Source organism: Durio zibethinus, chromosome 26, assembly GCF_047325235.1.
Source record: "Durio zibethinus cultivar Kanyao isolate XHJ-2024 chromosome 26, ASM4732523v1, whole genome shotgun sequence".
In the NCBI taxonomy this organism is placed as follows: domain Eukaryota; kingdom Viridiplantae; phylum Streptophyta; class Magnoliopsida; order Malvales; family Malvaceae; genus Durio; species Durio zibethinus.
Window position 1 is genome coordinate 8,737,940 of NC_143187.1, and position 13,399 is coordinate 8,751,338.

Consider the following 13,399-nt stretch of genomic DNA (forward strand, 5'->3'; position numbering starts at 1 on the left):
GAAATTAGTGAGGAAATTTCGTGAACTGTTGATCAGTTTGATTTGCGTAATGGTTATCAGCTTAATATAGTCAAAGCTCCAAAAAAGGAGGGTGTTTTCTGATTTATATAAGTAGTATTGGAAGAAATTAGTGTCAAAAAGGAAAATGCTTAGTTGGGTATAGGCAGAGTCGCAGAAACTTTAATAAAGCTTTTAATTCTCAAAAGGTATACCCAAGATTCAAAACAAAAAGCTCATATGACGGCCTGACCAATCAACCAAAATACACTGAAAGAAGAATATACTTAGTCGAGGTAGCATATGTTAGATTCATAAAAAGAGAATTATTAGTACCAGTCTCCAGTTGCAAATATAAGAGGGGGCCACCAATATCATTTGTAACTTGTAATTCACTTGAGAAAAAGTGGATAAACTGTTATCAAAAGCTAAGAAGTATCGTACAAGGATGATAGGGATCTTCGACGAAATAGGACCAAGAACAAGTGGAAACAAGGATAATTTTCTCGAGGAACCAAATAAATGTTCTTTTTGAAGATGACCTGAGTACCCTAGAGCAAAATGGAATGAACCCATGAAAGAACTGCCTCAGATTATGATGGAAATTGGAAACATCATCCAAGAGAGAGCCAAGTACTTCAGCACAAAAGCAAGAATATGCTTTCATGGAAAAGACAACGCAAAAGGATGATTTATAAACCCCCCCACCCCCAAATTGAATTATTGCATTCCTTTCGGCGCCTAAGACTAGGAAAGTTTGTATAAAGGATGATTTTGACTTCGTAAAAGGTATCCGATCTTGTTTAAACAATGCAAAAGGATTGTTTCCTAATGACCAATCTTGTTAGCAATGCATGCCCTTTTTTTTTTTTTTGGCGTTTTAACTTTTATCAAGAAGATAGGTCAAGTTTACAGTGTGAGAGCTGGAGAGCAAAGATTTGTACTTTCTCGTTACAGCCAGACAACACTTTCCATCTACAAATAACTAGTCTTAAAATGTTTAGTCTTGACGTGAATAACGGATCTATTCATACCAGCTGTTTTTTCAAAATATTGGCCAGAGTTTTAATATCAATCAAACAATATTCTATTTCACAAGAAATTTTCAGCTCTTGACATGAGACAGAGAGAGAGAGACGTTGATTAAAGCATGCATTATATCACTACAGCATCAACATGGAGCTACAATTAGGTAAGTGATCTACAAGTAATTGTATAAATTTTACCACAGGCATTAGGAAGGTGGAAAAAGCAAAAAAATGTTGCTTAGCCTCAAAAGAGTTTTTTGGAACACCCTTACAAGAATTAAAAAAGATAAACTCAAGATCTTCTGTCCAACCTCTTTTCACTGGATCTTTTCTCTTCTGTCTCTCGCCGTTTTTGCTGCCTGCCATTTAACAACAAAATGAGTTACTATTTACCAAGCAATAAGCACTAGCTCTAGGTTGTTTATTTTAATAATTAACAATTCAGCCATGAAAATGAAATTCTAGTCAGCGAGGAAAGGTGAGAACAATTTCCAATCAAGTTATAGGACTCACGCAAAAGCTGTGTACCCACTTCCAGCATTAGCAGCTGATAAAAGAACTGTATGTGCTCCAACAGTTGATAGAGAATCTTGCGCTCCCACAGGAAGAGGATTTTTTCTATCACTATCTACCTGGAAGTTAGATGAAACAATGAGAGTGAGTCAATGGATATCATTGATATCTTATTTCTGATAACGCTGCATAGACAAGTTAGAACCTTATCCCATTTGGATTTCTTGTTTTGTCTACCATCCCGCACAATGTTATCAACTGCAATCGGAGCAGAAGGCAAACACCTCAATATCACTCCATATAAGAACAACATTGCAAGATCTCATAATACATACATTGATATAAGAAGATTTCTTCAAAAAAAAAAAAAAAAGAAAAGAGAGATTACCAGAAATGGGCATGCCAGCTTTTGGGGCAGTAAGAACTGCTGTGGGTTGACTTCCACCAGATACGAATTCAACCTTTTGATTCTTCTTGCTTTCTTGTTCCTTCCTCTCTCTTTCACGTTTCATGTCAGCCTCTGCATTCAACAAACAAGTGTACAGCAGATTAAAACAATGAGAAAGCCTACTGGGTATACTTTAAATGTGTCCAACGTCATTAAAACATGGTAAGCATTTTCAATAGATAACGTAGAGAATCATAGTAGAAGAACTGTTATAACCTATTTCATCATAGTAGTCGCTTTTGTCATATCCATGAGGATCAAATACATCTTTACTGAAGCAAGATCCTATCTGATCAATATCTTGATACCTCACAGCATGCAGCAAAAAGTCAGGGTTCCTATAATCCTTCCTATTACGAACTTCTGCATTGAAGCTTTTTCCAGCTCGTTTCAAGTTGAGAAATTTATCTATTTTCCTCTGAACAGTAACATGACAGAAAGAAAAGGTATGAAAATATAAACCTGAAGACAAAAATAATAACATTTAGATCATTTAAATTGTCAACAAGAGATATGCTCATGGAACTAAAAAGTGCAGGAAGAGCATGACAACCCTACAAAACGATTCAATTCATGAGCCACCCATCTTCCATTCAGCAGCAGAAAGTGGGGATAACTGACATTGCAATTAACTAAAAACCAAATGAAGTTCAAAGCAGCCAGGCTAGAAATTACATAAATCTAACTCAGCCCAGTCAAAACCAGAATCAAAGTATAGCTGCATCTACAACTCAAAGGCTGGCAAAAATCAGCATGTCTTCAGATAGCAAACAGAAGCACCTTAACCACACCCACACTACTTTATGTTTCATAAATAACACAGCAGTTCAACATAACATTTTTAGTCCATCTCAACAGTATAACACACAGGTGGTTTATACAGGGCCAAATTCGGATGATAAGTCAGGTTGCTACATTATGTCCAAAGAATTATAATTACTTACTACTAGCGTGCAAAAGACACTTACTTGTAACTCCTCTGAGCACTTGGCTTTTGGTGGCGGAGGAAGAAACTTATCCAAAAGATCAACATTGTCTACAGAAGCAAATTCCTCAATTTCTACAGCTTCTGACTCACCAACAACATTGTTCAGGGTTTCAGATTGTAAAGGCTCGACATCTGATGATTGCGGAGTCACTTGAACAGCAGCTGGAGGCGTTTTTCCTTGAATATCGCCTGCAAACAAATACTAAATTAGAAAGCTAGGAATTTCAAGAGTAAAAATTGAACTTCAATTTATAAAAAGAAAAAAGAGAAAAAAGTAAGCACCATTAGCAATTTGATGCTCTACACCAAATACGAGGTCATCACTACTTCCTAATTCCCCTTCCTGCACACCACAAATCATTAAACAATCAAGCAATTTACAAACAAAGACCCTAACTTTCACGAGGCGGAAAGAGGTTACCTCGGGCTCCGGTGACATGGCAGCTTCATCGTGGCCGTAATCAACAATGGTCAATCTTCCTCTGCCACTTCTCCTTGAAGACATCAACGGTTGTTGCTGCGGCGAAGAAATGGAAGGCTGCGGCTGTTGTTGTGAAGGAGTGGAGGTTTGGTGAGGAAAAGGGGGCGTATCGTCGCTAGTTCTCAAATCTTCTTCCGTGTTGTTGTTTGGTTCTCTGAATTCGTTTTCTTCTTCTGGCGGTTGCTCTTCTTCTTCTTCTTCTTCACCTGGTTGGTTTTGTTGATGATCGTCTTCTTCAACGTCTTCCATTTCTTCGTCATCTTCGTCGTTGTACATGGACAGCAAGGCAATTCCTTCGGATTCTTTCTTCCTCGACGCCATGGAATCTCGGGTTCCTGAGCTTTGGGGATTTCGAACCGAATTGGAAATTGGGGAAATTAATATTGGAGGTTATTAGGGCTTGGATTTGAATAATTAGGATTTGGTTTTCTGAACCCGTTGATAGGCAGTTATTAAAAAAATAAAAGAGTGCAGTAACTCCAATTAAAAGAAATGGGGCGAAGGTGGTGCACACTCGAGAAAAGGAAGGCTGATTTTCGAAGGCGAAATCGGGACGACTCGCCAGACCGGGCTGAAAACCGGATCTGAAAGTGGGCTGGGTCTAAATAACAATCCAATCGCGTACAATTGTAGACTTTTTTAACAAGGGTTCTCTTCGGCTTTTTTGGATCAAATAGCCCATTGAAATTGGAAAAGAAACCCAATCAATATCTCTTATTGGACTATGTGAATATTCATCAAGATCACAACCCAACCCAATCAAAGCGGCTCGTTTCTTTAGTATTTGGGACTGTCATGCCATGATCTCTGAAACTAATTAAGTTGAAGGGGACTGAATGATTGGTTGACATATATGATGAGTTCCCTTATCAGTACATTGCTTGCTTTGGACCTCCATAAACATATATAATATCTCTAAGCAGGTATTCCTAACTTAGACCATATGTTTATAATTAGCTATAACAATTTTACCGACCCTTGCAGTTAAAACAGGGCATAGGAGAGTTCCAGCGCAGCATTTCAACATCTCTCTTTTTCACTTTGCTGTTTTCAATAAAAAGAAACACATGGAAAATTCTCATTGAAGTTTCCTTTGCCTTTTCCTTTAACATCTCATTCTCATGTCATGTACTTCCAAAAAACCTTTTAAAAATATCAGCTGGAAAAAAAGTTTAGAAAATATTGACCGTGAATCTCTCTCAGTGAGCCCCGGAACTCCATGGACCGCTAGAAAAACTTTTCATATGAAGATCGATTACGTTAAGATCACAAAAGACTCTAAATAGATAGAGACACTTCAATCCAATATTTATATTTGATACATTATTAATATATAAATTTTATATTATTTTATTAATGAGGTAAATTAGTATTCAATTCATTATTATTCTTTTATCAAGTAAAGCTTTGCTCTTACAATCTTGCCAAAAAAGAAAAGCTTTTGACCGACCAACGATGTATACTCCTATGAGCCATATGACCATATCTGTTTGTTTTATGTTAGCACTTTGGCAGTCTTTAGACCATCCTCCACAATGATAGATACATCGTATACAAACTTTCAAATACTAGTTAAAGCTTATTTTCTTCTCCTTAGTTTTATGATCTCGATTGCTTGCATTTAGCCGTAGGTAGGTTTCCATCATACCAAACCAGATGTTGACATTGTACTGGACCGGTGTGCCACTGCCAAAGGGGCAACATAGCCTACAAATTTTGACTCAAACCCTCTTCTTTCCCAATCTATAACAGAGCATCAGCCGTATGTAAATTTTAAGCCACAAAACTACATGATAGATTGATAAAAGCAACTGCTCGCCAAGCTTTGAAACACCCACGTTGAAGCTCTGGGCAGCTGGAACACGTTGCTGATGATATTGACATGGATAATGAGATTATGTTTGTCGTTTTTAATCATATTTACTTTTCCGAAATGAAAGAGATATCCATGACAAAAGAGAAAAAGAAAAAAAACAAAGGAATAAAGCAAAAAATAAAAGAGAAAAGATAAAATAAGTATGAAAAATATTAGAAAAGAGAAAAAGCATGGTTGATGATGGATTTCTTCCTCATGAGAAGAGACAAGCAATAAGTGGTCTGCCCTCTCCACTCATCGGTTGGTGAACATCTCCTTCTTTTACCTTACCCCACCTCCTTTTTTTTCTCTTTTTATTTTTCTTTTTTATTGGGCCCATTTTTTCTTTTTTTTTTAGCCATAAATTCTTTTCTCTATGTACACCATTAAAAAAAGAAAAAAGAAGAAAATAAAACATTCCAATTTGAGAGACGACAGGGCATGGTCCTGTCCAAAAATTAACTTCACATTTAATTCTAAGTAGTTTAACAGCGCGTGAACGTAACCTCCAAAGAGTATTGGAGCGTGGTTTACTTTTTACCCATCAAATCAGTTGCAATCCACCGCTGGATGTATGTCTTTGAGTAAACCCAGAACTTGCTGCATCGTGGGCCTTTTCCCAGGTGTCTCCGCCGTACACAAGTATCCAACTCGGAGACTCTCCACCATCTCACCATCTGATTCATCACCGAGTCTCAACCTCGAGTCAAGCGCCTCGAGTCCACTCCCTTCCTTCACTAACCTCCTCGCCCACTTCACATTGTCTTCCGTCCCTGGCTTCCCCGTCAAAAGCTCCATCAAAACAACACCAAAACAATAAACATCCATTTCTGCGTCGTTTTCATCCTTTTTAGACCCAATATTTCTAATCCCGAAATCAGATATCCGAGGTTCGAAATTGTCGGAGAGCAGAATATTGGAAGCCACGAGGTGGCCGTGGCTGGACCCCACGTGGTGGAGGTAAGCGAGCCCACGAGCAACTCCGACTGCAATACGATGGCGCGTGAGCCAGTTGGTTTTGTCGGGCGAAGAATTATGTGACCCGATTCCGTTGTGATTTTCCCACGTGTCGGTGCTCCAATCCTCCACGTTGGATGCCCCTGTTGGCAGCTCGTGTAACCAGCGGTGTAAATCCCCGTTTGCCATAAATTCATACAACACCAGCTTCTCCTTACCTTAAAAAAATCAAAAAAAAAAGAAAAAGAAACAAGACATATTTTAGTATAAAAAATATTTTAATTTTGATAATTAACGAGGTAGCAGAAAATGTAATGCATGGGGTGAAAAGAACTGCACAAATATACGAATGTCAAAATATGTAATGATGGCATGTGCTAGATTTACGTGACAATGAGGTAAACAGTTTAGCGGGTACGAGAGCCGATTGATGTTTTCAAATTTTCAAAGAATCCCGTGAGGCTATTTAATACAGTAACATTTGTTTAGTCAAAAACGAGAAGGTCAGAGATGTAATAATAACAGTTTTGGTACAGTTACCTGCAATGCAGTAACCGGATAGAGGTAGCAGGTTAGGGTGTTTGAGCCTAGAAAGATCTTCAAACATGGCTACAGCGTCATCATGATCAACGTCTCTGGCATGTTCAAGGACCTTGATTGCCACGTGGAGGTCACTTGGGAGGATGCCTCTGTAAAGGGGTCCACATCTGCCTTCAGCGAGTACGGACTCCTTGCCGAAGTGTGACGTGGCGGCAATCAGGTCCTTGAAGGTCAAGTTCATCAACGGCTTTGAGGACATGATCACTGGTGCTGAAGTTGGTTCTTTGATGTCTGCTACCCACGATGATCCTGATTCTGTCTCGAAGGAGAACGGTCCTGATTTTTCTATCTTGAAATTTGGTTGAAACGGTTTGGAGATTGCCCACTTGTTTCTTCTTGCTAGATTTTTTCTTCTATACGTGCAAAAGATGCAAAAAACAAGGGAAGCAAGTAGAAAACCTGATGAACATGATAAACCAATGATTAAAGCTTTGGTCTTTGAGTTGGTTTTATGTTTTTTGTTGTGATTTTTGAGGGGTAATTTTTTGTGGAAGACTTTGTGATCAGCTGGGGTCGAGGAATTAATGTGATTGCTTGGTGTTTTTTTTGAAGTATTGAAAACGAAATTTCCAATAAAAGCAGATTTGCCAAATCTTTGGAACTTGTCAAAGCCAACTGAACCGGTGAAGTGGTTGAGCGAAATGTTTAGGAACTTTAGGTTATTGACTGGAGGGAAATCAGAAGGGAAAGTACCGTCGAGGGAGTTGTTTGATACATCTAAGTACTTTAATGAATTAAGGGCAGAAATGGGCTTTACACTGCCAGAAATCTTGCAACTTGAAATATCCAGATGCTCCAGCCTGGTAAGGTTGGTGAACCCAGAGGGAAGAATACCAAGATCATTGTGGGAAAGGTCAAGAAACTGAAGCTTGGAAAAACCAGAGAGTTTAACCAAGTTGGTGAACCTGTTAGCTGAAAGGTTTAGCACACGCATCGATGAAGACAAAGCATTTCCCGAGGTGAATTCAAACCCAATAGTCCCTCCAAACTTATTTTTGGACAAATTGACCTCAACCAGTGTATGAACAGACCAAACCCAGCCGGGAACAGAACCTTGAAGAGAATTGTTGGAGAGATCAATCGTGTGCAGCTGTGACATGTTCCTGAGAAATTTCCATGAAATATTACCAGTTAAATTCTTTGAAGAAAACTTTAATACCTTTATTGGAGGACATGAGCAGTTCACATCCTGGGATTTCAACCAAGAGATGTTGAATCCAGAGACTGATTTAAAAGCATTAGAAACCAATCCGTAGTCTGTACTGTTGCATGTAGATTGTACTGCTACCACCAGCGAAAACAGAAGTAAAAATCTGCCCAGAACTTCCATCTCTGCACTTCAAGCATCAATCTTTTTTGCACTTCTATGCATTTCCATGCTCAGAGATAGATAGAAGAAGGGAGGCAAAGTGAAGAATGATATGAAAAAAGATTGTCTTATGCTTGACTTTATCTTGATGGGTTTTGAGGCGGGGGAGAGAAAGGACAGAGCGGGAGAGAGGAAGAGAAAGAGGAGTTGGTTAATGGGTCTTCTTTACTTCCAAGGGACTGCAAAGTACATAGATTAGTGCAGTAGGATTGTGGAAGTTAACGGCGTCGGTATAAAGGTGAGAAAAGTTAACGGCGTGAATTGTGTGAACGTGCCTATGGGGTTGACTGTGGCATGTAATTGTCAATAGTCACCGAGTCTGAGTCTCTGACTCGGATAGTCTTAAATATCACCATTCGCTGATGCGGTGATTGCTGAAAAACAACCCTGACTTGGACCAAATTACCTATTCGCAATTCCCACCAGTAAAAACCCATCGGTTTGCTTCTTTGATCTTTAGTGCAGTTCTCATTTGTTGTATAGGTTGGTCATTTTAGCCATTACACACCCAGATTTGCCTCATTCGGAGTGACAAAAACGAGCTTATTGTTTATCAATGGGACCCCTGCTTTTGATCATTCCTTTGATCAACAGCAGTGAGATCTCTCCTAAAAACAGAAGATATCATGGTGCTCAACCATGCTCCATATGCATAATTTTCATTTTGAAGGGGTCAAAGTTTGGTGTTCTTTCTGATACAAGTGGAGACTGGAGATTAATGCAAATGCTGGGTCTTTGCAGATGATGAGAGTCTAGCCGTCTCAGAAAAAGAAAGTTCAATTCCTTATCAAAATGGGAAAACATTGGTGTTCCAGATCAAAGCCTTAACGCGTATGCTCCATAATTGGCTCATAATTCTATTTCAAACCTCAATTTTGGACACATCTGTTGAAATCATCAGTAGTTTCTATCCAGCTATTTTAACCAAAAAACTGGTCTTTGACCCTAAAAAATTTTGCTTACCACAACACGTCATGTTATAATTTGGAGGCTTTGCAGTGTACTGCACAAAGTTTATGGCTACTTCCGTCTCTTATGGTCATTTTATGTAGAAGTAGTATCCAAGCAAGCATTTATAGTTTCCACTTCATTTTGCTTGTTCTATCACATTGGAAAATGTCGACTTCTTTAACGTAAAACCAGTACGTCATATATATCTGAGAATCTATTATTCTTTGTCAATTTTATTTATATTTCAATAAAAAATTTAATTTTTTATCTGAATAAAAATAAAAATAAAAATAGATATAATTTTAAATTTTTATTAAATATGAAATGAAAATGAACGCAAGTATTATAGCATATGTTTCATATCAATATCTTGCATATATGTTTATATATATTTAATAAATAAATTTTTTATTAAATAATATAAATTATTATTTTAAATTAATTAAAATTAATATAATTTTATTTAAAATATATATTAATACATATTGATAAAAAAATGTACCTAAATATATAAAATTAAAATTAAAAATTAAAAAAATACATTTTTATTTTTTTTAGGCTATGAATATGGATAATCCCATATCCATTAAATATTCACAAAAATATAAATAAAGATAGATTTAAAATATTCATTAAATGTAAGTATGATAATGTATATAATATAAAAATTAAGAAATAAAGATAAAAAATACTTTATCTTTTTTATATTCTATCCATTAATATCTTAGTAGATAGTAGTATTTGAGATTTTGAATGTACTCCCTTTGATATTTCTTGATATAGTCAATCAAATTATATAAAGAAAGATCGAAAAGGTTGTACATTTGTTAATTTCTGGTTTCAGCAATCGTGCTGCATGCTTCTTTGTATTAAACAAATCGAATATCGATCTAAAGATTAGTACTGAGAGTTGAAAGACTGGTGTGAAAATTCAGGATCAAAAATATTTTCTCGGAAAAGGCATTCCCTTAACGAACCCCAACCACAACAATTCCTTTGGTAATCTATGGGTAATGGACAACCAAATCATTGAGGAATTAATTAGGTTTAATTGTCACATGATACAAGTGATTGGAGCGGCTCCACTACCATTATTCTGTTACTTTTTGAAAAAAGCATATCTACTTTTATTTGTTAAACGATAGTATATATAGCATAAACTTTGATATTCACACCATCATGTTCAAAAACCTTGACTGAAATTTTTAAAAAAATATTTCAATTATCCAAATTCAGCCCATACATTGCCCTCACAGTGCAAGCATTTTCTATGAGCACGTCCCACTTTAATTTTTTGCTTATTTCCCGCATTTATATTTAAATTTGTTAAGGATTAAATCTAACCATTCAATATTTGGGAAAATTTTAGATAAAATTTTGTATTTAGAATGATTAAATTAAAAGTTGTTGTTTTTTAAGTTAAGTGTATAAAAATTGTAAAAAAATTTATATATTTTTAGATAAATATTTTTAATAAAAATATTAACAAAATTTTAATTATTAAATATGGATCTATCAAATTTAATAATTTTTATATTATTAATTTTCATATTAAATTTTAATTTTAATTTTTATTAGATCATTTAAAAAAAATTATATAAAATTTATCTTCAATATTTTACTGAAAAATCGTTACGAATTTTCGAAATCGCTCACCTGCCTCCCTCACGTCATGTGATTTTTGGCTGAATTACTCTATCGTTTTTCTTTTATCTTCATTTATAAACAATATATTCCCAGTATACAATATACTGCCAGTTCTTGTGTTGGAGAGTAAGTCGATGGTTGGATTGGATTCACCTAATCCGCATAAATTCCAACCCAACATTCCAAAAGGAATGACAAACTAAGATTGAGAAAAAGTAACTAAAAAATTGTAAGCCCTGAGATCCCACCTAAAAGTTGAAGTGGCAGAATCTTTATATGTATGTATTTTTTATCATATCACGATATTGAAAATAGAATATAATAATCGAACTTTAGCTAGTACAGCTCGACTGCAGGTAAATACATTTTCTTTTTTACCTGTATGAACATGGTTAGTGGGTGACAGCCCGTTGTAAATCTGTGTTGCTTTTGACTACATGTATAACTGAAATAGATAAAAATATTAACGGTTACTTTCAAAGCGTGATGGGATGTCGGGGATGTCGAGGATGGCGTTCTATGATTGCAATATGCAAGTTGGTGAGATTAATTTTGATAAAATAAAAAAAAAATTATTATAATTATAATTACAATAAAATTATTGTAATTATAATTAAAAATTTTAATAAAAATTTTATATTGAATGAATTTTATAAAAATTAATATTTGAATTAATTAATAAAATAATGAGCTCAATTATATTGCATTAAATGTGTGATATAATTCAAACTTAAACTAAATAAAGCATGAGTATGATATAATCTGTGGTTTATCCAAATCATACTAATATGGACTACTATCTTGATACGGTTGATTAATCATTGACTGTTGAACAACGAGTAATCATCATAATCATAAATTTTAATACTTAGAAAGGTTTCTTAGCAACTGAATTGTTAGAATTCACTTGAAGATTTTAATACACGGTGCATGTATATGCAGAACTCTGAATTTTTAAGCCATTCCACAATTTCAAATGTGCAAGATAACAAGGCCTCCAATAATAGGGCATGAATTGGGTTAGAAATCCAGCTAATCCAAATCATGAGCCCTTGGGGAGACTAGGGTTGGAAAATGGTAAGGTTAGACTGTTAGAAGATCTGGGTTCTAGCCCAAACATTTTGGACTTCCAAATCAATGCTACTTTTCTGACCCAGAAGACCAAACCCATTTGTAATTGGATCTATGGCTCGAATAGGAAAGGTAGAAATGTAGAGCTTAGTAGGTAGAACTAACAAAAATAACTCAAACTCAATATCCCAACAAGGAAACATTAAATTGTGTACAAATTTCACTTCAGTTTTACAGTTTATGTTGTATATGAATAGGTGCCAAATCTATCTATTACTATCATTTAAGGTAATCTTTCTAATTTTAGTATTGATTGGGCTCAATTGAAGGCCTAATTTATCAACAAATATAAAAGTTAGTATTTTTTATTTTAGAATTGACTGATCTTAATTGAAGTCCTAAATGAATGACATTTGATAATTTCTTTTAAAATAAAATTTTAAAAATGTTACAAGTGATAATTTATTTATATTTTCATACATAAATAAAAACAAAATCATTAAAAAATAAATAATTTTTAATTTTTTATAATAAAAATATAATCAATCACAGTCGAAAATTTTCTCCAATATATATATATATATATATATATATATATATATATATATACGATTTGATTTTTTAACACTAATGATTGACATGAATGTTTATCACTTACAAAGTAATTAAGCAAGAAAATTGATTTCGTTTGAGAAATAAAACTCTTCAAATAATTATCATAAAGTCAAAGAAAAAAGACAAAGTTATTTTATTGGTTATGCATCTTAAATCATATTGATCATCAAGTTGATTATTGTTCATAGTGAGGGATTTATAAATTTTTTAAGTATATTTATTTATAATATATAAAAATTATTAATAAATTTATTAATTTTATCTATAAAAAATTTTTTGAAATGTTTATAGAAAATTTTTAATAATTTTTTTGGAGAGTTCTGAAAAATGTTAAAAATGTGCAAAATAAATTCTATAAATTTTTTTATTTTATAATTTTTGAGTTTGTAAAGGGTAGATCCGCCATGTCTCTCACCCAATCCTTTGGCAACAACACCACAGTTTATAGCCCAACCATCGTACAAATATCTTTAGCTACGTCAAATCCAACGGTAATAAAATGCTGATTATTACACGCTTGCGTTTATTTGGGCGGCACAGGATCAGGTTCAAATGGTGCCGCACCCACGTAAGCACCGTTAACGAAGGAACACGTGGTGACGGCCAGAAGGGAAGTCGGTCTATTCGGTTGGGTTTGTAAAAGTGGGTTAGAGGTTGGTTCTTTCCTCTACTCTCCATCCTCAAGTCTAAACATTACATACCTGACAATGCCGCCGTAACACGTGATACTTGCAATTTGAATGAATCGCTCTGTCTTCGAAAGTGTTGAGCTGTCACGAGGAAAAGGTCACCATCTCTCTCTCCTTATTAATTCCCACGTAGATTCCGACCGTTATACTCTTGTCAAATGAGAGAGTCACAAATTATCACGATAAAAAT

At 35.0% G+C, this 13,399-nt stretch overlaps 2 protein-coding genes across 2 annotated transcripts; both read right to left on the reverse strand.

The window, feature by feature from the left end:
- Positions 1-1,136: 1,136 nt before the first annotated feature.
- Positions 1,137-3,967, reverse strand: LOC111274964 (uncharacterized). The gene is made up of 8 exons (XM_022860016.2): positions 3,396-3,967; positions 3,257-3,317; positions 2,955-3,163; positions 2,203-2,404; positions 1,927-2,058; positions 1,744-1,796; positions 1,539-1,657; positions 1,137-1,384 (listed from the first exon to the last, which is right to left on the reverse strand). Exons 1-8 carry the CDS (start codon positions 3,774-3,776, stop codon positions 1,318-1,320), a joined length of 1,224 nt encoding a protein of 407 aa, XP_022715751.1. The 5' UTR covers positions 3,777-3,967; the 3' UTR covers positions 1,137-1,317.
- Positions 3,968-5,463: 1,496 nt separating this feature from the next.
- Positions 5,464-8,831, reverse strand: MEE62 (Leucine-rich repeat protein kinase family protein). Its single transcript, XM_022860017.2, has 2 exons — positions 6,808-8,831; positions 5,464-6,485 (listed from the first exon to the last, which is right to left on the reverse strand). Exons 1-2 carry the CDS (start codon positions 8,195-8,197, stop codon positions 5,860-5,862), a joined length of 2,016 nt encoding a protein of 671 aa, XP_022715752.2. The 5' UTR covers positions 8,198-8,831; the 3' UTR covers positions 5,464-5,859.
- Positions 8,832-13,399: the final 4,568 nt, after the last annotated feature.

What these genes read in the sequence shown, in the direction of transcription:
- MEE62 (XM_022860017.2), bottom strand. Translation starts at nt 8,197, where the DNA reads ATGGAAGTTCTGGGCAGATTTTTACTTCTGTTTTCGCTGGTGGTAGCA. An exon ending in ATCCGGTTACTGCATTGCAG is followed by an intron (nt 6,486 to 6,807) that starts GTAACTGTACCA and finishes GATTTTTTTAAG; the next exon opens with GTAAGGAGAAGCTGGTGTTG.
- LOC111274964 (XM_022860016.2), bottom strand. Translation starts at nt 3,776, where the DNA reads ATGGCGTCGAGGAAGAAAGAATCCGAAGGAATTGCCTTGCTGTCCATG. An exon ending in AGAGCATCAAATTGCTAATG is followed by an intron (nt 3,164 to 3,256) that starts GTGCTTACTTTT and finishes ATTTGTTTGCAG; the next exon opens with GCGATATTCAAGGAAAAACG. An exon ending in AGTGCTCAGAGGAGTTACAA is followed by an intron (nt 2,405 to 2,954) that starts GTAAGTGTCTTT and finishes GTTACTGTTCAG; the next exon opens with AGGAAAATAGATAAATTTCT.